We start from the raw sequence: 21,314 nt of genomic DNA, 5'->3' as shown, positions 1-21,314 counted from the left end.
AGTAGTTCTGATTTGCTTTGACGCTCATAGGGACTAACAGAACACTATAGAGTCAAAAGATGGGGTGAGCTCGCTTTCAATGCAGAAGACAGCAGCGGGCTCAGCTTCTTGGCGCTCCGATCCTTCAGGGTACAGCCACGAGCAAGGCGGACTCTATTCTGGTTGACCGACTGACTAATTCGGCCTGTAGCTGCCTTGTTCTCTGCGACTAGGTCTTCACATCTCAAATAGTCATTGGATGGAAGATAATTCAGAGAAGGGATTGTCGTGTGAGTTGCGGTTGATTAAGACACCAACGCGAGAGTGCGGGGGAAATCGTCCCAGCCTTGCCGTCGGTTTGCTCAAGTCACGCTTGGCCACCTTTAATGTGGCATTTAAGGGGCGTAGGCGCTTACGCCTCGTATTCAGTGATTCGAGTGATAAATTCTAGCATCGAAAGCCGCCGTGGTCTTTTTTTCTTTCTTATTGTCCGAACGTGCACTTTTCTCGCCCAGAAACTTTGTTCTACAGTCCTGATTTCACCTGCCCTGCCACAGATGGATACTCTTCTTGTGTCGGAGAAGCCTCCACCACTAAGATTTGACCCAAGCGACGGAAATGTCGTGAAGCATAAGCAGGACCTCAAAGAAGAGGTCGTAGGGACTCGACAGATTTCCGGCAAGCCCAATGATATCGCAGAGCGCAGTCCTGACTTACCGGCGCCACGTATCAATGCCAGCGACCAAGCAGAACATCCTGTGTCGGTGACAAGAGACATTCCAAATCCAGATCCTGACAGTACGCCATACGATAATGCCAGGAGCAACGAACGATATAACAGTATAGGGGCGTTACCGGATCAAGACGACTGGCAGGACAAAATCAAAAGTTTGCCCAGAATCCCCGCTGTCAAAATGATGAACTTTGACCAGTTCAAGAATCGGCATGGACTGGAGAATGGCGTCCACATCATTGAAGTTCTCCGGGCCGGGTCGGGTACGAGAAACGAGATAAACAACTCGCAATTGGAACACACCAGACAGGCACAGGGCCATACCGCAGAGAGCCCTGATCTACAGGGAACCTGGATTCAGCGGGTTCGAATCCAGTCGGAGCCCATCACGCGGTACATTCAATATGTGGCGGGCGCCAGTGGCATGGATGTCACGCGGCCATGGACTTTCTTTCGGCCATTTCACTTTTTCATTGTGTTTCGCTCAAAGATGAAAGAAGCACTCGAGAATTTGGAAGAGACATGGGCTTACGCCGAGAGGCTGGAGTCTTCTGGTCTGAAGCAAACGGCAATAGTGACAAGGGAGACACCGCCGGTTCAGGACAAGAAGGCTGGTGATGAGACGGATGAAAAGAAAGAAGCGGAGATGGATCCCACTGGCCCGGAGATGAGCAGTATCACCGCGTTGAGACATATGCGCTGCTATGTAGAATTTGTGGATAAGGAGATATATCCCCTATTCGAGCGCTTGAGAGGATCAACACCACAAAAGATCCGCTTCGGTGATCTTTGGTTGCTTCTTAAATATGACGAAATGCTTTACTCTCCGCCCGAGGGAGAGGAGTCTCAGAGCTCGAGCCAGCCGATATCACCAAGATCAAAGTCGATGACTCAAACCGCCTGGAAACTGTGTGGAGAATGGATTCCTACCCCCAAAGATGGACATCCAAACGACCTTGGTGAAGAATCCCAAGAGTACCAAGCAATCTGCTACCATGTTGACCACGACGGTGAATCATACGGAGCAGTCAAGCACGTCTTCAAGATTCAGTACTTCGAAGGAGAGAGGGATATCACGTCGCTGCCTGTTTACCCGCTGCGGTTTGCAAAGGACTCCGAGCAGATCTTTGCGCGTCTAAAAGCACAAGGCGAGAGATTCCAATCACTGATTCATGAGCGACACCTGCGTTATGAGGGGTGGACGGTCATCAACACTCCTACCGGAAAACTGATGACGGACTTCAAGACACCAGAGCACATCGAGAGTGAGGTGATCATTGACTTGGCCGAGGGATACCAGCGGTACCCGGCATGCAAGCCCGAGTTTGTCAGATATTACCTGGACTCAGACTTTTGGTCACTGGGCGAAGATAATATCGAAATCAAACACTGGTCTGATGCGAAACGTACAAGGTTACTTCATTCCACCAAGGAGAGATTGGTTCTTGGAGACTGCTCATTCAACCGAAATTTCAACAATTGGCTGAAGAGTCAACCATCCTTCCAAATCGGTCTCGACACGAAACTTACTCAAGTCACGGGGGATGATGTTGCTCTTTTCCCGCGACGTCTCATGGCGTATGTATTACGAGAACGAAAGTTTGTGATGGTGGATATCTGGTCTCTACAGCCAGTAATGGCGCATACAAATGCCTTCCGAGATTTGAAAATCAAGCCCAGCCACAAGCGCACGGTGATGTCACTGGTGCAGGCGCACTTCAAGCGTGAAGAATGGCGCAAGAAACACCCGCGAGTGGACCTCAGTCAAGACCTCATTCCGGGCAAAGGGAGCGGCTTGATTATCCTGCTGCACGGTGCCCCTGGCGTTGGTAAAACCGCCACCGCAGAAACCGTTGCGCAGGCGGCCAAAAGACCACTGTTTGCTATCACCTGCGGTGACTTGGGACTAACGCCTAGCGAGGTCGAGGAAGCGCTCAGCAATATTACCCGCCTGGCGCACCTCTGGGGCTGTGTGCTACTCTTAGATGAGGCTGATATCTTCCTGTCGAGAAGGGGGATCACTGACTTCAAACGAAATGCTCTTGTTTCAGGTATGTTGTTGTGGTTGCTTAAAGAAATCTCTGGTTCGGCGGACTGACTCCTGTCCAGTCTTTCTCCGTGTACTCGAATACTATAGCGGTATTCTCTTCCTGACCACGAATAGGGTGGGGTCGATTGACGAGGCATTCAAGTCCCGCATCCATATGAGCCTGTACTACGAGCCACTGAAACGGAATCAGACCTTGGCCATCTTCCAGACCAATATCGATCGGCTTAAGAGAATCGAAGCCAAAAGAAAAGAGCAGCCGCAAGTCGAGGAATGGAGGGAACCACCGTTGACAATCAACGAGGATGGCATTCTAGACTATGCCGGATGGTATTTCGATTCTTTTCCCGAGGCGCGATGGAACGGACGCCAGATACGCAACGCATTTCAAGTCGCTTTCTCCCTGGCTCAGTACGACACACGGAAAAGCTCCCTGGATAATTGGGGAGATGGCCCAGAGCCCGAGGACGAAGAACCTGCTACCGGCCCTGTCCTGGATTGGATGCAGTTCGAACGAGTTGCGGAGGCGATCGACCAGTTCGACAACTATCTGCAGGAGGCGACTGGGGTCACTGACCTCGATGCTGCTCGAGTCGATCGCATCCGAGCTGACGATTTTGATTACCGTCGCACCGCACCCCGTCCGCGGTATCAGCCCGCACGCTTGGCTCGCGGAAGACCCGCTGACTCGCAGCTTGCTCGTCCTGACCACTATCGATCGAATGTTCGCTCCAATCCACCTAGACGTCCACCTCAAGATCGGGGACAGCCAGCAAGTCACGTTGATCGGAGAGAAAAACTGCCCGTAAGTCAGGGCGGACTGTACGAGCCAGGTCGGCGGCGCTATCAGCCAGGACAGGGCGCTTCTGGAAACCATCCACAGCGCCGACCGCAACCTCGAGGAGGAAATGTGGTTCTCATGGACTGGGATGATGAAGCATCGACTTATCCGGATGATCCCCCGGTGATGGAGGAAGCGGAATATAACGATGCCTCATATGATCATGGCGATGATTTCGAGGAGGATGATAGATACTAAGGGATATCATAAAATAGACCTATCAATTTTGGCTAGGTGAACACACAATGTATGACTGTGAGAGGGTGAGGTTGTACATTGGTTACAAGAGTATGATTAGTAGTATGATTACTATGCCACCCAGGCAGGCTACGACTAAGGGAGACTAGCAGAATGGAGTTCAAAAGGCGGCAAAGCCGAGGTTGCCGAAGGTCCAAACAACACAACAACCGCGGCTTTCCACTGGGGCTCGCCCGCTTACTGTGGAGAAGAACACCGCATTCATGGAATGAACTGGCCTTCTTCTTACCCATCCCTCCTCCAACTCATTACATTTCCCACTCAAAACTCCACCAAACTCCACCATGCCGTTACCGAAAGAAGAATACCTCAGCGCCTCGTGGAAGGATGGCATTTTCGGTAAGTCCTCTCACAAGCTGAGCCAGGTCTTATCATGCAGGCTGACTGTGGCTGACCCCCCCTGGAAGCGAATAAGGTCGTCTTCTGTACGGGAGGCGCGGGCACAATCTGCAGCGCACAAGTGCGTGCTCTCGTACATCTAGGCGCCAACGCCTGTATTATCGGTCGGAATGTCGAGAAGACCGAGAAGGTTGCCAAAGACATTGCGACCGCCCGCCCTGGAGCCAAGGTGATCGGCATCGGAGCCGTGGATGTGCGAAAGGTAGAGAGCCTCAACGATGCCGCCAGCCGCTGTGTCAAGGAGTTGGGGGGCATCGACTATGTTATGTATGAATCCCGACATCTGAGACTTAGTCTATCTATTGTGCTTTTGCTAACTGACCCGCGTATAACTTATAGTGCTGGCGCAGCCGGCAATTTCCTGGCGTCGATCAACCAGCTGTCCGCCAATGCTTTCAAGTCGGTCATCGATATTGATGTCCTTGGGTCCTACAACACCCTAAAGGCGACGCTACCTTACTTGGTGGAGTCGGCAAAGAAGCACAGCATTAACTCGGATACACGTAAGTGAAGTCTCGGAATCTCGGAGTTATCGGAGCCTCCTGTTGCCGCATTCCGCGCTTTGTGCCTGATAATCGTGCTTCTAGTCAAACCATCTCCGCTGGGTACCGGAGGCCGGATCATCTTTGTTAGCGCCACCATCCACTATAGAACCATGCCATTCCAGACGCATGTGTCGGTTGCCAAGGCCGGCGTGGACGCGCTGTCGCATAGTGTGGCTATCGAATTCGGGCCGCTGGGGGTGACTTCGAACATCATTGCACCGGGTCCGATCGGCTCGACGGAGGTATGTTAATGCTTCGTGCTTGGAATCTAGTGAATCCAGTGCTGTCGGGGGCTAATACCTGGGTGTAGGGCATGGATCGTCTGCTGCCGACCGATAACAAGGAGGCCTATGTCAAGTCTCAGCCACTGGGGCGGCTGGGCTCCGTGCGCGACATTGCTGATGCCACTGTATATCTGTTTGCTGACACTGGCAGCTATGTCAGTGGGCAGACACTTGTTGGTAAGTTTTTTTCTGATTTGATTTGGTGGTGAGGTAAGATACTGATGGTGTGAGCTAGTCGACGGGGCATCATGGCGCATGACGGCCGGGGGAGCCGCTCAGGGCGCTCTTCAGTATCCCGATTTCCTCCTGTCCGGAGATGCGGTACCTAACGTTAAGGGACAGAAGACGTCGAAGCTTTGAGCGGATGGAATGGGTATGGAGATTTGGATAGAGATAGATAGAGCCTATTAGAATAGTGCAGCGGATCGTATTCGTATAAGAGTGCTGTTGCCTGGAGAAGAAATACGCGCTTTACCCGGACTTAATTACTGTATGGGGGATGAAATCAAGGAGAATCATGGATAGCTGAGATAATCAACCTTGGGCGTCAGATCTATTTCAAGCATTGTCGAGTCACGTGCATGCTCTGACTGAAGAGGATGCGTCAGCTATTCTGGAAAAGGACTAGCGGCCAAGGACCAATGCGTCATCAGACCCGTCGCAGCGCTCCCTTCAACCAATCAGCAATCTAGATTGCCCCCCGAGACTGGCCCCAGGCATCCAAGCCCCTCCTCTCTCAGGCTCTCAGGCACTGATCCATAATGGCTCCTGAGTTTCAAGTGCTCGGCGGCAAAAAGAGGCCAAAAGCGCCGGCCGCTAAGCCCGTCCGCGCGCCCATCACCATTCAATCCCACTCCATTCACTCCATTCACTCCATTCATCCAGCCTTAATTGTCTTGTCTTTCTCCGACTAGTCTCTAGTCGCCTGCGCCGACTACGTACGACAACTGTATTTTTCTCCTTAGGTCACCCCCATCCCACCTTCCTGTTTCCCTTCTTCTACTCTGCTCTTTGTTCTTCATCTCATCTCTACTTCTTTCAACCACACTCTATCTATCCAACTCACTTACTTTACTTTGTGTTGAACAAACATCATCCGCTCCTTTCATTTCATGTGCATGTCCTAAATCTCCCCCATCCTTTCCATATCCATCCACTATGCAGCTTCGCTCGTGCTTAGTAGGGGGCACTCTGGCCCTCGGTGCCAAAGCCCTGCTGGTCATCCCCGAAGTTGAGGGCGAGTCTATCGCCCCCGAAGCCGATTTCCCTCCCTTCCACCCGCTAGAGGCCTACGCCCCTCAGCAGTCGCAAGTTGAGCTTGCCTGCACCGAATGTCCTTTCCGTGAAGTTAGTGAGGATGGAACAGTCAGCTGGACTGACGGCCACAAGACCTCTCTTGTAAGTCACACCATCATGTGCATACTCTCATAGTAGGCGCTAACGTTCTCGTCCACTCTTACCAGACGCTCGACTTCACCATCGAAGACGGCTTCCTCCTGGCCAACGGTCGCCAGATTTTCCCTCCCCCTCCTCCGACATTGATCACCGCCGTTCAGCACCGACTCTCCGATGGTGCAGAGTCCGACCCTATTGCCGTCGGCTATGCCGTCGAGGAGATGCCTGTTCCGACCTTCCCGGAAGATCCGATGGATCTCGTGGAAGTTCGCTTCACAGTTCTCGACCTTGACAGCCACCCAGTTCCCCTCGACACTGTAGCCGTGACCCTCATCCACGACTCCAACACCGGTGAACTGTTCATGGCGAAGACCGAAATCGAAGAAACCACTCCCGACCGCGGCTCCTGGGCCCAGTGCCGTGGCAAGCCCAAGTGCCTCCGCAAGCTTCTGTTCGACCGCATGCGCTCCTTGTTCGCCGCGGCCAAGGCCCGGATGCTCGACTTCGCCCCCCGACCTAAGGGCCACCACTGTGGGGATGCCCACGGATTCGATCACGATCACCCTCCCCACCCTCACCACCACCACGGCGAGCACGGCCATGGAAAGCCCGACCCCGAGGGCTTCCCCGGAGGTTTCCTGCCCGGGATGGACGGAAAGGGTCACCATGGCTTTGAGGGTCATCACGGCTTTGAGGGTCACATGGGCAAATTTGACGGTCCCCATGGTCATCACATGCACCACCACCACCATGACCGCTTGGCCCACACTCTTCACCGCGTCGTCCGCTTCATCGTCGTCCCCGCTATCCTCGGTGTCTTGGCTGGTTTGGCTGCCAGCGCCCTTGGTATGTTGGTCGGTCAGATCGTCGTCTTTATGTGGCAGCGGTACCGCCGCTCTGCTCCTAAGCAGTCCGTCGAGCAGGGCACCGTGTCCGAAAAGCAGGGTCTCATGACTGAAGCCTCCGACGAGTTTCCTCCCGCTTACAGTGACGAGGAAGCCGTGCTTGAGGACGTCTCCGGCAAGCACTGATTGCGGTTCTCATGAGTTGCAGCAGAGCCTCTCCCGGTTGGAACGATCGAAATCTCGTATCCCCATATGGCCACGATGTGATGCTGGGGGAGTAATGCAGCAAACCTTAGCAAATAGATTGATATCAACAAGTCCTCGTCTGTTGTTTTTCCGTTTGTGACAGATATAACCTTCGTTCAAAAATTCCTTTCCTTCTTCGTCCTGCAGGTGTCTTAGCAGTCATCTTGTATTTGGTCTTGAGTCTGTCAAAAGCGGGTCTGGACTTTTAGGATGCTAGTCTTTAGTGTAGCAACTATCCTTTTCTTTTCCGGGGTACCTTATTGTAAGCAGGAATAAGCCGTATTATAGGGCCTCTTGTAAGACTTGGCCTGCGATTTACGATGACCCCACCGATTCTGTCAAGACCTATTTTTCCATGTCTCACTTGCTGCAGTGATATGCATCACGTGATGGCGGATGCGGAAGGCGGCCAGGAACGATCATCGCCCGGAGACCTTCCCCTCCTCTTCCTGCTCTTCCTCCTCTTCCTCCTCCTCTTTCTCTCCAAACATCCTCAGTCCGAGTCCTTCTGTCACTCGCAGTTGGATCTCTACACTCAAATGATGCTGCGCTGATCTTAGATTATGATCCATCTTGCCTAAATGACTACCATCGATCTTTCCTTACACCTCTCTGGCTCCGTCCTGCTCGCCGTCTGAGCTCCAGCAGCTCCCGCATCCGCCCGCCCGTCCGTCAGCCAGCCAGCCTGCCTGCCTGCCTGCCTGCCTTATACTGTCGACTCCGGCGCATTCGGACACATCTCTTTTCTCTCTTATATTCTCCTACTACCATAAAGGAGCCTGTGCTGCTCTCCACTGACGGCATGATGCAGTGGACGTCATTCGTTCAGAAGGCCCAGTCTTTCATCGACCCGGCCAATTTCACCCTACCGACGCTCACTTCATCCGATCGCAACCCTTCCAAGGCCTCCTTGTTTCGCCAGCAATTCCGACTCCCAGACTCCCAGAATCCGCTACAAGAGATCACCGCCGAACTCATCCTCCCTGTTCCGCATACCTCCGGAGATGGCCCTCGCAACCTCGACCACGCCGGCAACCGATATGCCGGGAGACTCCACCTGAGTGAGCGGTTTCTCTGCTTCTCCACACAGGCCACGAGCTTCCACCCCTCCGCTAGTCTTACGGCCTCGACACATTGGGCCGGCCAGACCAACGGCACAGGCCCATCTGGCAATGGGTTCACTATCCCGCTGTGCTGCATCCGGCGAGTGGAACGGCTGAACAGCCTCAGCCACATCTTCTCCCTGGCGCTGACGACATGGAACGGCGCGCTGGGCAAGCAACAACCTCCGGGCTTTATCCCCCAGAGATTCACCATCCAGCTGGCTGGAAGCAGGCAGGCCTGCGAGCGGTTCTGCGACGGGCTGAAGAAAGGACTGCGGGAGGGCATGAAGGAGATCGAGAATCTGCGCATAGTCGTAAATGATTGCTACTCGGAATATCTACTCTCCGGGGCCAAGGGGAAAGCCCAGGATGGCGATGCCTCCGACGTGCGGCAGCCGCCCGATGCCGGGCTGGGGATGATCTTTCGCTATCCCGGCGATGCTCGCAAACTTCGCGACCGCAGTAAAATGCGATTGTGGGGGGAGTACTTTCGAGGTATGACTCCTCCGTGTGGAACAGCCTTTAAAATGTCTGAGACGTATGTTGAGTATGACTTCTGTAGAAAACGGTCGCAACGCGACGCTCATCCGCCAGCCTACCTTCCATAAGCTGATCCGAGTTGGTCTTCCGAATCGCCTCCGTGGCGAGGTTTGGGAGGTCACGTCCGGTTCGTTGTACCTCCGGTTAAGGTCGCCGAAATTATACACAGACACGCTGGCCAAATTCTCGGGGCAAGAGTCCCTGGCGATTGACGAGATCGAGAAGGACTTGAACCGCAGTCTGCCTGAGTATGCCGGCTTCCAGAGCGAGGAAGGTATCGGGCGCCTTCGACGAGTCCTCACGGCCTACAGCTGGATCAATGCGGAGATCGGATATTGTCAGGCGATGAACATCGTCGTTGCGGCTCTTCTGATGTACGCGGTTTTGCCGTATCGTTGTCTCTTGTGACCATGGGCTAACCTATCTTTCCAGATACATGTCTGAAGCGCAAGCTTTCTTTCTGCTCTCCGTACTATGCGACCGGCTTTTGCCGGGCTACTATTCGACTACCATGTACGGTACTCTGCTCGACCAAAAGGTCTTCGAGTCTCTTGTCGAGAAGACTATGCCTGTGCTATGGGAGCACCTGACCAAGTCCGACGTCCAGCTTTCCGTGGTCTCCCTTCCCTGGTTTCTGTCCCTTTACATCAACTCGATGCCTTTAGTCTTCGCTTTCCGCGTTCTGGATGTCTTCTTCCTAGAAGGGCCGAAGGTTCTGTTCCAGGTCGGGCTGGCAATCCTCCGAATCAATGGCGAGGAACTTTTGGATATCCAAGACGACGGATCTTTCATCTCTGTCCTCAAGTCGTACTTCTCACGCCTGGATGAGTCGGCTCACCCCAGATCAGAGAACCCCAAACTACGCGCGATCACTCGTTTCCAGGAGCTGATGGTGGTGGCTTTCAAGGAGTTCTCCCAGATTACGCATCAGACCATTATCGAGCAGCGAGAAAAGCACAAGGACGCCGTGCTGGAGAATATCGAAAGTTTCGCCAAACGTACATCCATCCGGAACTTGGGTCCCGACAGCAAGAAACTCAGCATGGACGACCTTGGTGCCATCTATGACCGCTACTATGAAGTCTTGTATGACAACCAGCAGAGGCAGAAGTTGCAGGAAGAAGAGAGAAGACGCCAGGAAAAGAAGAGGGTCGAAAGGACTTCCATTCTTGGGCCTCCCGTTGATCGAGAGGTTGGCCGTGTCGGACTCGGCCCTAGCCCGACGCATATGGACTATGACGCCTTTCGCGAGTTTCTCGCCGTCACCGCGAAGTGGGCTGTCTCGGATTCGCCGCGCAAGTCTTCGAGCAGCGAGCAGAGCTCCAACAGCTTCCGAGGATGGGGCAAGGCAGCCGCGTGGAACACCAAGAATCAACCAACCGATCACGAATTCATGCAACGTCTTTACCGGAAATGGGCGACTGATCCAGAGGAGGGCATCAGCTTGCAGAACGTTGTCAACGGCTTGGCTCGGCTGAAGGGCCCGCGGGACATCATGAACAACATCCAGTACTTCTTCGATCTCTATGATGATGAAGGAAATGGCACGGTTGATAGAGAAGGTATTCTTCGCATGTCCGAGGCTTTGTTGTTCCTCTCCAGACGAGGCTTTGAAGGCACCATTACCCCTACTCAGTCTGTTGACGACCTGAAAGCGAACGATGGCGCTCATGGCGAAGATAAGCTGAGCACGGATGAGAGATTTTTGGGGAGTGTCAGCTCCTTCATCAGGCGTTGTTTCGAGTATGCCGACCCCAGCAAGCCCGGGGCCAAGGCAGCGGAAGGTCAGCAAGACGCGGATGAAGCTGCAGACAAACTAGGGTCTTTCAGTATCGGTGACGATGAAGAAGAGGACCTGCTTGATCTGGACGATGATACCAAATTCGACCACACAGCGGTGACGGAAAAGCCTGCTCAGCTCGCTGCGGAAGAGAAGCGTGACTCCGAACACAATCGAACCGCTTCCGAAAGTGCTAACCCGGCTCTTGATCCTAACAACCCTCTGCACATCACACTGCCCACGTTCCGCATGGTCATTTTAGCTGATGAGCTCCTGGAACAATTCTTCGACTCTTACTTCCCCCAGTCGTTCCACCTCTCCGACCATGGCTCATATGCTGCAACCGCTTCGTCCCTCTCGTCCAATCTTACGACGTTCTCCAATATCAACGCCCCCAAGCCCCAGAGTAGCGCCATGTCGGCCCCCTCCGTTGGGGGCGCATCGGGTGGTATTGTACCTCCCGGCCGAGGACTTCGCGGCGTTCTGGACAACATCGTGTCCGATGGAATCCGCATGGCCGCCGAAGTCAAGAAGCGCATGGACGAAGCGCAGCGCGAGCTGGAACGCAACGCCCTCGGTCGCGGTGAGGAGGAAGACGAAGAGGACGAGGAAGATTACGATGGCCGCACTGGCCCCACTTCCGCTCCGTCCATTGTCGGGGGCATTTCCAGCTGGGGAGCTGGCGCGTATGGCGCTGATCCGGACCGCCGTAGCGTACGGGATGCCGATCGTGACCTCCTCGAGGGCGCCGAGGTCGTCAGCATGCGCGGCAAGGACGACGCTTCCCTCCTTGATGACAAGGATGGTCACCATGACAATACCCAGGCTCCTTCGTCAGCAGCAGCCCATGCACCCGACAACGTGGTCAGCAAAGTCGAATTCGAGTCGTAAACTATAGACATTTCCCGAGCTAGGCTCTCTCCTCCACACTCATTCCCTTCCACCGCTCCCCTACCAACTTACACATCTACCCACCCTCCTTCATCCACACCATTTCCTTCGTCCCCACACAGCCCTACAGATGCTACTTCACCTACTCGCTATATGAATCTCCTAAAGATATTCCCTGAAGATAAAGGAAGATCCCTCGCTCCTACCGTACCTGCCTGGGAGGTCGGACATGCAATTCCAATTCCTCTTATGCCTGTTTATATCGGCTGTCGCTTAGATACCTTTCTTTTTAGTTGATATGCGTCTTCCAATGCATGTTCATGGAATGCATCCAGACCAAGACAGATGGGTGTCGATGGTATTGTTGATAGTGATTGTATGTATTCGTCATCGTGATGTGTATGACCGTATGTATGCTTGCATGCATGTATGTATGGCTTTCCTGCTATGGAGTTTAGGAAGGAAATAGGACTTCGCTTAGGCAGTTTCCTCTGATAATGAGCTGGATGCGAAGTAGAGTCTCAAGCGTTGTGTAGTAGTTCGGGACGAGTTCGTCGGCGCGGTACTGCCGCCATTATATTTCTCCTCGCACCAGACCCATTTCCTCGCTTCAGCTCGAGGAATCTAGCAGACAAGCAGTACCACTTTATCGATTACCCGGCAACATGTCCAAATGAAAAAAAAATCATTGGAAATGGTCGGAGTCTGTAGTTAGCTACCGATTTCCACATTCTGAGTACACTATGCATTTGCCGGCCTGATTGAACCCGGTTCATTATTTACATCCGCTAACCCTCATAACCACGGAAGACTCAAGGGATCGCTGCTCCCGGAACACACGCATACACCGGCAATTCTTGAGGATGGAAATGTCTTCTGCTAGTAGCAGAGTGATGCATCTTATACCTTATCAAGGTTCGGAGCTGTTATTCGGCACTTCCATGGCTGATTTCATCCCGACTCTGCGTTCCGTGGTCGTTTTGGCAAAAGCGTTGCTTTGTTGGAGGTACTGTACTATGCCTTTGGTTTTAAAGATCTGCAGGATGACATCAGCAGATCCTTTGACCCGGGATTGATTACCTTATAACATTGTTCCGGTGGAAGGGATGGGAAAGGTAAAAGACAAAACCACAACTCCAAGCTCCAACATGGTGTGAAGCGTAAATTATCGTTGTCTACTTACTGAAGAGAGAGCGAGCGGACCCCGATAAAAAGACAAAAGAAATCTCCGATGCGGGGAATCGAACCCCGAGCTGCTGTGTGAGAGACAGCGATGTTAGCCATTACACCACATCGGATCTGGTGATGTCTTGATGAGGTATGCTCCAATCCATATCAAGATTCTGTCATGTTCAAAGCAGTCAGTTCGTGTTTGCTCCAACCTCCGACAATATCTACCATCACCGCATCGATGGTTCGTAATAATTCAACCACGATTTATGCAATATGTATGTATCTCTATAGTCTATGTATGTACATCTTCACATCATTCAACCGCTTGATTGGAAAGATTACTTGGCTTCGCTGTGCGTACGACGGACAAACAGACACGGACGCCGGATGTGAGCCGGGCATAATCAATGGAGAAAGTGATTTTCCAAAAGCTCGGACATCCAATCGGGAAGATTGAGAAAAATAAATTAAATGGCAAGATGTAGAAGAAAAGTCTGGGGTATAAGATAAGAAGTGGGCAAGGAAGAGTTTTGAGTGAAGTCAAGAAAGAAAAAGAAGGGGTCTATGTAAGGAAGTAGTTTTGAGGGGGTGATTGATCCATGCCGACCGATCGCATCGTCAGAGAGAACATGCAAATGGGCTGGAACAGCCCGAGAAAGAAGATACTGCACTGCTGAAATCATAGCAGAGTGGCAGTTAGTAGAACCCGAACTTAGCCGAAGAAACGATGTTGACGAAGGTTTGAAGGCCAGATCCCTTCATCAGTTCAGTCCTTCTGTCCCTCGTTCTCAATCAACTCCAGAATCAGCTGGCTGCGCTCGTATTCCGGATGTTGCATGCAGATCTTGACCGTACGGCCACTGCTTGCGAGCGCACTACCATTCGACAGTCCACTGGAAAGGTTCACGGAACCTCCGGAGTTCGTCGGGATGCTGTTGGCGCCTGACCCGGGCATGCTACTGCCATCATCAAGACAGACAACACCATGACCCGGGATCACCTGGCGAAGGCGACCATTCATCGCATTCCGCACTTCGACGAAGTCATCATTGAAGAGAATGAGGAAACGGCCGTACAGACACGCCGAATGAGCATGGCCCACAAACTCCATGACCACGCTGCGGGACACGTCGCCGTGCTTGTTGACATACACGGCACATTCCGTATACACCACCAAGAACTCGCTGTCGCTGAGTCGGAACATACCGAGCGGGCGCAGAGTGCCAATGCGATGGGCAATGCTGGTCAACTGGGCCTGCGCTTCCGGGGGAGCCTCGGAGCGGAAGTCAGGGACGGACCATGTGTATTTCTTGTCAATGGTGAGAATCTCGATACCCCTCTGCGTTGAGATAGCCAGAGAAGAATGGAACAGGTTGATACCGTAGCATTCCGAGGGAATGTAGAATTCATCGTACTCGCGGAAGAACTCGGTCTGCGAACGGCGTGAAAATAGACGAGTTCGACTGCTGGATGACTTTTGAACCACTGGTTCGAGGATCTAGACTAAATAAGCGAAATGCACTGATGTATGGGCGATGAAGGGACAAACCTTGAATGTGGACGAGAGCCCATCTCGCTTCTTGTACATGATCAATGTACGATCCTTCATGTGACCTGCTGCGAAGAACCCTACTTCGCGGCTACCTGACAGCTTCTGCGGTGCGCGACGGGCCGAATCAGTTGTTGTCTGGGCGGTAACGCCGCCCGGGGGGCAGACAACATCCAAGTGATACGCTATCAAGGATTTGTCGGCTATGAGCACGAAGACGTTGAATTCCTCGAAGACCGCGATTTGAGTGACTCGGATGATTGGTATGGCCTAAAGCGGAACATTAGTGTCAAGCTGATTGACTGAGAACTCATAACTTACCCGGACCCAGCCACGAGGGTCATTGTAGTCTGAGATATAGACTCCGTAGTCGGTACCGATAGCACACATCATTCGGCCCGGGGGTTGCTGGAAGACCGTAGCACAGTGAACCGCAGTCCGGCAAACAGGAGGCGGGCGTGGCGAGCCTGCGTACCGCTCTTCCACATCCCTGATGGCTCTGTCAAGAGGTGTGGCATCGATGATCACGCTCGTTGGAGGCAGAGCAGCCTCAGACGTGGCAAAAGCAGTGTCAGCCAGCACTCGGAGTCTGAAGGGTTCGGCGTTCTGTGCAAACAATGCAGCGGCGTGTTTCGTCTTCGCCACGGTGATTTTATCACACCACTCTTGTCGGCTCTGAGAAGAGAAGGCATACAGCGTGTAAGTCCCATTCTTTCCCAGGTGCTTGATTTTGAATGGATACAGGATCTTATCATCCTTGGAGCTTTCCAGCACAGTTGCAGGCACCATAGTTTTGCTCGAGCCTGAGTTTCCAGAACTGGCCGAGTTACCACTAGCAGTATGAGCTAAAGTGTTTCCGCCTACACCGCGGTTAACGGCCTGCGGTTGGGTCATGGTAGCCACACCACGAACCGCTGATTTGACCACGGGATCATCGTTGGTGCTCTCCAAAACCAGGAGGTCCATAGGGATAGGCAGCTTCGAAACATCGTATCCCTCGTACTTGATCGTCCTCGACGGGTCACGAGTGGTAAACGTTTTGGCCAGCACCAAGTAATGATCAAAGAGAATGGCATGTGTGTCCACCAAGAAACGGGTTCGCGTGCCGGGTCGCTGCAGGTCTCCTCGGAAAACGATTTGACGGCCCAGATGTTCCAGGTTCAGCTCCACTTCTTTCTTCATCTCCGGGCGAAGCTGCAGCTTCGAGCTGAGCTCTATCAGCTCGACCTTCTTGGTCATCTCGCCCACTTTGGCATCACACTCCAGAGCCACCTGCTTGATCTCTTCGATCGCCTGAGCAAGGTTTGCTTTCTCTTCCGAGTCTTTGACCATGTTCTTATACACGGTGGTCAAAAGCAGCGTGTAGCGCTGGATACGTGTGATTGGAGCTTTGAGATAGGTATCCCAACTCAAACGATTCGACATTTTATGGTCACGGGCTTGGTTGAGGAACTGCCGGAAAGGTACGTTCACCTCCGCTTCTTTGCGAACAAGATAATTGGCGTGAGGGAACGTGGCCGCGTATTCAATATAGACGGCCCTGGCTTTTCGAATCCATTCGCGGAAGATATCGCTAAAACCAGCAATAAATGGTCCCTGCTCCTTCTGACGGTACTTGAGTTGCGCAAGAAGGTAGTCCTCATTGACTTTCTTGACCGGATCCACCTTTCCAAAGACATCATTCAAGAACTTGCTCAGACGCTTGGGCTTGATCACCGCGGGCTGTATTTGAGTCAATTGATCACGGTAGAGCTCTCGCAGAACGTCAAGTTGAGCAATGAACGAGTCCTCGGTGGTTACAATCTCGTGGAGATTATTTTGACGATCAATCTCCTTCTTTGGATATGTCTCCCAAATCTCCTTGGGAACTTTGTAGAAAGTGACCCAGTCTTCGGCCTTCTTCTCCGCTTCCATCATTTGCGCCTTCAAATTCACCTTCTTTAGCGTTCGCATGCAGTGATGGGAGTAGCACCGGCCGAACACCTCCGTTTCATGTTCGTGTAACCGGGATGAGTAGCATCCCGTGCCGGTAATCTGGAATAGGACTCCAGATATCGTGCCCGAACTGAATTTGACCCACTCTTCGTCTTTCACAAGAGCCTCTTCGGTGAGCATGTTCTTCACCACGCGGGCAGCCAAGGTTTCAGCGTCCGCCATGTTCATGGTGGGGACTTTGTGGGTGAACAAGGCCACAATGGCATCCACAATGGCCTGCTCCTTGAGGTCCGTCTCCTCCTCACTGAGCTCGCGAATCCAGGACAAGACAGAGCTCAACGCCCACGGCTCCGAACAGCGACGGAAGTGCTCGGATGAGAGCTTAGCGGGGTTGAACTTTTTGCGGCGTCCAGCGGGGATGGCAGGCAGATCGAGCGCCATCGCTGCCGCAGCAGCATCGGGAGAATCGTCAAACCTAAGCGCACCATACTGCTGCTGCCGGAGCAACTCCTGTTGCTGCTTGTACTTGGCCCGATCTGCATCCGTTTTCGATCTGATAGGGGGGTCAGTACGAGGTCCAATTGGATGGCTCGATAGAGATGTGGACCGTGGCACTTGAGCAGAATTGGACACGGCCGGGTTGTAGGAATCAGGAGCAACAGGAAAATAAGAGGGAGAATACTGGGTAGCATCCCGCACATCCGCTTGGTCCTGGTGACGATACGTCCCGGCCGGCATCAAGTGAGACCGAAGATTCGGGTTGCTGGCCGGTTCGACAGGAGCCGGAGGCAGGGGCCGCATCCCGGGATGAAAGAAGAGGTCCCCTGGTTCACCCCCCTGGCCAGAGCTATCGCTTTCCGATTGCTGGAGGTCCTGATGTTCCCCCAGCGGGCCGTTAGTCTCATCACCATAATCGAAGCTCATTCGGCGCTGATAAGCCCCAGGCTCGGACAACCCTCCCGTGCCGCCAGCATCCACTCGGGCATGATGAGGCATCTGCACATAAGGGTACCCAGCCGAGTCAAGCGTGGGCGGATAATCGTAGTCCTCCACATAGTCGTCGCGATCATCTGCCGAAAGATGGGAACCCCTCAATGAGCCCGAAGTGGCTGGCAATCGGTCATCACCATAGTCATCAGTGGCGTAGCCATTCTCATCGTATCCTCCTGTTTCGCCATAGCTACCATTCGCGTAGGAGAATTGGTCATCCTGAGGCCAGTCAGTGAGGGGAGATGTTGCCTGTGTGTCTGATCGCGCTCCGTAAGCACTGATGATCGATGCGTTGGTTTCTCGTCGCGCACGGTCCTGCAACCGCTCGGCTTGAGCGCGATCCTCCTCATCGGCCATTTGCAACATTGCCAGACCTGCCGCTGCCTCCGCATCGCTGTCGTCACTATAGGCGTCGTAATTCACATACTGGCCCGTTCCAGTGGCCATGCTTCCATTGGTATGAGTGTGACTTTCATCAGGAGAGATTTGATAAGATGGATCTTGTGCGTCGGCATACAGGTCGGTTTCCGCATCTACCGGTGGACCTGGCAGGGGCCGAGCTTGAGGGTGTCGCGTCAGCGTATCTGTGCGGCGCGGTGACACCGGGGACTGGAGTTGGTGCACGGGAGGAGTTGGCAAGGATCTTCCGCCGCCGGAAAGTGTCAAGCTTGCACGTTTTCCATAGATGTCGTCTCCCATTGACGAATGCGCTGGGGGCACGGGAGGTTGATCATCTGAAGCGGAAGGCATAACGGCATCGGATCGACGGGGGGACTGAGGGACATAATTCGACATTTGGGCGCTTGTTACGTACGGAGGAGAAGCGGGAGGATTCAGATCGGAAGGACCAAAAGTCGCAGGCGAGGATATATTGTAGGAGGATTGTTGTGCAAAGCCGTACTGCGCAGCCGGAGACACCCCTCCATACTGCGCAGCCGGTCTGCTTCCATAGGGATGATCCGGGCCGCGGGGAGGGGGCGGTGGTGGTGGAAGTTGTGGATGAGGAGGTCCGTATGTCTGCGGGGTGGGAGGAGCCTGGTTATATGTCAAGGACGGTTGTCGTTGAATCGCAGCTGAGTGTATACTGGCAGTCTGGTAGGCAGCGGGGTTGTACGGTTGATGACCAGCAGCGATCGGGTTGCTTTGCGGGGAGGCTGCACCCGAGTATGCGATCGGGCTGAAACCGACTTGCTGCTGGGACGGAGTGGGCGGCAGCGCGTACTGTTGAGGATTATACGCGAGCTGAGTGGGGGAGGTAGCGGCGGAGACCGACGAGGTGTATTGGTATTGGTAGCTGGACTGCGAGGATGCGCGAGTGCGAGACATCTGAGGGGAGGAGGGAGTGGGAAGATGCGCGTAGCGTGGGTCTGCGTGGTCTTCGCGGTCCTGAGCCCCATAACGAGCATTCACCTCGGTCGCTCTGGCGTTCTGTGGCTGGGCGGATCCCAGAAGTGCTGCATCGTCCCCCACGTTGTAGCTAGGCATGCGTCGGAGTTGTGGGCTGGTGGGCTGAGTGGCATACAGGTCATATCGGGTGGGCTGCGCTGAGGCCGGAGGGGAATTCGTTGATTGGCCGTAGATCGGGTAGCCATTTTTGTAGTGTGCCATGGTGATTGCAGCGAGTAACAGAGTAAGTAGACCCGGATGGTGGAGGAGGGGGCGAGGTTGAGCGCACGCGACCGGAGGAAAGGAAAGGAGGAAGCTCGCAGTGGATCGGCGCTGAGAGAAATCCCACGTTGTGGCTGTCAAGTGAAGTGGGGAGGGGGAGCTGATTAACAATCGGCCACTCAGGGGAGAGAATACAGCAAGCACCCCGGATCACAGCAGCAGCAGCAGCAGCAGATGTGTGAACGGGGAGGAGCAAGTCTCAGGAACCGAGAGAGAGAGGCGCGACCGCCTACTGGAGCTTGTTGGTAAAGATAGTGTGTCGAGCCTCATGCGGAGGTGAGCCGCCAACGACAATAATAACAACAGCAGCGGCAACAGAAAAGAAGCAGGGTCATCCACCACCTCTCACATACCCTGCTCAGCCAGGCAATCGAAGTCCCACAGGGAAGCTTGGTCGAAGAGGGAAGTGAGAAGGTTACTGGACGTCACCAGGTATTAAGGAAGAGAGAAAGAGGGAGGGAGAGAGATAGAGAAGAGGGAGGAGTAGAGTAGTAGAGAAAGTGGAAGGGTGGGGAGGAGAAGGGGAACAGGCAGGCAAGCAGGCACAGCTGCTGAGAAGAAAAGGGTAAATGAAAGGCGATGGCAGCCACGGAGAGTACGGAGTACCTTCCTTAGCCTTGGCAATGGAGAGAAATCATGGTGGATTGGCGGAGATCCATCCATTTCAGGAGTCGGAGCTGTATCCGGTAGGCGGTCAAATTTGGGTAGGGGATTCTGCCTTCGGTTGCTGCCTTCAAGAGAAAACATCTCAAATAATAATGAATATACTCACTGTGCCTTGTTCACACTACTCTACCCAATTCTTTTACTAGCATATGGGTATTTGGATGGGTCGTTGATTCTTCAACTCTTCCCAAATTTCGACATGATGTCATGTCCAGTCCCCCCCCCATGTTCTCCACGGTCCACTAACCCGCCCACAAACTAAGTTAACTACAGACTCGTGGTCTGTCCTGCAGGGTCCCGAAATGCGGATTGATTGGAAACAGCCAGTACGCGATGCACAACCGAAGAAAGTTAATAGATTCTGCACTTGCGAACGCTCAATCTGAGAAAGAGAAAGAACAAGAAAGCAGAACAAAGCAGAACAAAACATCCACTTGCCGCCCCCTACATGGGTCTATACACTAAACTCGAGCCGATTGCCCGCAAAGTCTCGGGCAAAGAACCGACGCGGATATTCCTCCCCCGTCGGACCCGAGCACATTCCCAACCGATCTACATCCATCGGAGCCGCGGGGCCTCCGCTTTCTTGATGCGCTAGGATGCGTTTTTGCAGCGTCTGTAACTCATCCAGCGAGGAGACGCGCAGGCAGGCGTGCCGCTGGGAGTCGAGCTCGGGGTTAGGACCCAGGTTGACGTGGATTTGTTGACTTCCATCGGGGGTAAGGTTAAACCTTCTCCAGTAAGCAAATGGATCGCGGTATTCTAAGCTGTTGAGAGATCGGGACGCACCAAAGGATGGTCCCCTTCTGAAGCTCGGGAACGGGGGCTGATTCTAGGCCGAGAGTGTCGCTGTAGAACTCGGTGGCTTGGTCCAGGGTGCCATCGGGCACGAGAATATTGACGTGATGAATGCCGGAGATCATTGTGCGGAGACGGGTTTCAGAAAGGAATTATTCGTCTTTCAGGTGGTGGTTGGACCAGAGGGGGTCAATGTTATTATATATCGGTAACGTGAGGGGTCGGAGGGGTTATTGATTGAAGGCGAAACAATTGTGGATGAAGTCATGCAGACCCCGCATGCCACCTTTACTTATATATCCTGGTGACTGACTTAACACGAGCCATGGACCAAAGTGGAAGCATTTCCCGCCGAGGTGGAACAGCGTGAGTGTCTCGGAATCCCTTTTCCTGGGATAATTCCCCGCGGGGTAATGTCGTATCTAATCATCGCACATCGTGTTTGTTATGTACCGTATGTTTGTGCTATACTTAGCATGTCAAATGCTTCGGACTATTATCCGTGCAGCTCCCCATGCGGGGATGAAAGGTAGTAAGTAATTCGAGCAGAAATGAACTAACATGGAGTTAAGTTGCTATAACGATGGAGTGTAGGGCCTCTCGGTCTTTGTTTGTGAGAAGCCGACACAGGGACGGGGTTGGATTTACC

The 21,314-nt window shown here is 53.3% G+C and overlaps 6 protein-coding genes and 1 non-coding gene across 7 annotated transcripts; 4 read left to right on the top strand and 3 right to left on the bottom strand.

Annotated features, from left to right (window-relative positions):
* Positions 1 to 536: 536 nt before the first annotated feature.
* On the top strand, positions 537 to 3,798 carry BO95DRAFT_358654 (uncharacterized protein; the record flags this gene model as incomplete). Its single annotated transcript, XM_025582415.1, has 2 exons — positions 537 to 2,763; positions 2,822 to 3,798. 2 exons carry the CDS (start codon positions 537 to 539, stop codon positions 3,796 to 3,798), a joined length of 3,204 nt encoding a protein of 1,067 aa, XP_025444079.1.
* A 191-nt stretch (positions 3,799 to 3,989) lies between these two features.
* On the top strand, positions 3,990 to 5,616 carry BO95DRAFT_512970 (SDR family oxidoreductase). Its single transcript, XM_025591570.1, has 6 exons — positions 3,990 to 4,197; positions 4,266 to 4,524; positions 4,597 to 4,760; positions 4,845 to 5,044; positions 5,113 to 5,263; positions 5,322 to 5,616. Exons 1-6 carry the CDS (start codon positions 4,143 to 4,145, stop codon positions 5,444 to 5,446), a joined length of 954 nt encoding a protein of 317 aa, XP_025444078.1. The 5' UTR covers positions 3,990 to 4,142; the 3' UTR covers positions 5,447 to 5,616.
* Positions 5,617 to 5,925: 309 nt separating this feature from the next.
* BO95DRAFT_441074 (uncharacterized protein) lies at positions 5,926 to 7,824 on the top strand. The gene is made up of 2 exons (XM_025586107.1): positions 5,926 to 6,484; positions 6,550 to 7,824. The coding sequence occupies exons 1-2, from the start codon at positions 6,245 to 6,247 to the stop codon at positions 7,510 to 7,512; spliced, it is 1,203 nt and encodes a 400-aa protein (XP_025444077.1). The 5' UTR covers positions 5,926 to 6,244; the 3' UTR covers positions 7,513 to 7,824.
* A 244-nt stretch (positions 7,825 to 8,068) lies between these two features.
* On the top strand, positions 8,069 to 12,358 carry BO95DRAFT_441073 (GTPase-activating protein). The gene is made up of 3 exons (XM_025586106.1): positions 8,069 to 9,170; positions 9,238 to 9,589; positions 9,648 to 12,358. The coding sequence occupies exons 1-3, from the start codon at positions 8,375 to 8,377 to the stop codon at positions 11,884 to 11,886; spliced, it is 3,387 nt and encodes a 1,128-aa protein (XP_025444076.1). The 5' UTR covers positions 8,069 to 8,374; the 3' UTR covers positions 11,887 to 12,358.
* A 754-nt stretch (positions 12,359 to 13,112) lies between these two features.
* Positions 13,113 to 13,184, bottom strand: BO95DRAFT_t97. The gene has a single exon. It is a non-coding gene; the product is annotated as a tRNA-Glu (tRNA).
* Positions 13,185 to 13,825: 641 nt separating this feature from the next.
* Positions 13,826 to 19,141, bottom strand: BO95DRAFT_430207 (putative Rho guanyl nucleotide exchange factor; the record flags this gene model as incomplete). Its single annotated transcript, XM_025584939.1, has 3 exons — positions 13,826 to 14,557; positions 14,609 to 14,878; positions 14,930 to 19,141. The coding sequence occupies 3 exons, from the start codon at positions 19,139 to 19,141 to the stop codon at positions 13,826 to 13,828; spliced, it is 5,214 nt and encodes a 1,737-aa protein (XP_025444075.1).
* A 1,180-nt stretch (positions 19,142 to 20,321) lies between these two features.
* BO95DRAFT_461932 (putative glyoxalase family protein) lies at positions 20,322 to 20,790 on the bottom strand (the record flags this gene model as incomplete). The annotated part of the gene is made up of 2 exons (XM_025588870.1): positions 20,322 to 20,598; positions 20,657 to 20,790. 2 exons carry the CDS (start codon positions 20,788 to 20,790, stop codon positions 20,322 to 20,324), a joined length of 411 nt encoding a protein of 136 aa, XP_025444074.1.
* Positions 20,791 to 21,314: the final 524 nt, after the last annotated feature.

This window comes from Aspergillus brunneoviolaceus (genome assembly GCF_003184695.1).
Source record: "Aspergillus brunneoviolaceus CBS 621.78 unplaced genomic scaffold BO95scaffold_20, whole genome shotgun sequence".
Lineage (NCBI taxonomy): Eukaryota > Fungi > Ascomycota > Eurotiomycetes > Eurotiales > Aspergillaceae > Aspergillus > Aspergillus brunneoviolaceus.
This window is presented reverse-complemented; position numbering and strand designations above follow the sequence as displayed.

Coding starts and splice junctions, on each gene's coding strand:
- BO95DRAFT_441074 (XM_025586107.1), top strand. CDS start 6,245: ATGCAGCTTCGCTCGTGCTTAGTAGGGGGCACTCTGGCCCTCGGTGCC. Junction 6,485..6,549: donor ACGGCCACAAGACCTCTCTT/GTAAGTCACACC, acceptor CACTCTTACCAG/ACGCTCGACTTCACCATCGA.
- BO95DRAFT_512970 (XM_025591570.1), top strand. CDS start 4,143: ATGCCGTTACCGAAAGAAGAATACCTCAGCGCCTCGTGGAAGGATGGC. Junction 4,525..4,596: donor GGGGGCATCGACTATGTTAT/GTATGAATCCCG, acceptor TATAACTTATAG/TGCTGGCGCAGCCGGCAATT. Junction 5,264..5,321: donor CAGTGGGCAGACACTTGTTG/GTAAGTTTTTTT, acceptor GGTGTGAGCTAG/TCGACGGGGCATCATGGCGC.
- BO95DRAFT_441073 (XM_025586106.1), top strand. CDS start 8,375: ATGATGCAGTGGACGTCATTCGTTCAGAAGGCCCAGTCTTTCATCGAC. Junction 9,171..9,237: donor GTGGGGGGAGTACTTTCGAG/GTATGACTCCTC, acceptor TGACTTCTGTAG/AAAACGGTCGCAACGCGACG. Junction 9,590..9,647: donor GTCGTTGCGGCTCTTCTGAT/GTACGCGGTTTT, acceptor CTATCTTTCCAG/ATACATGTCTGAAGCGCAAG.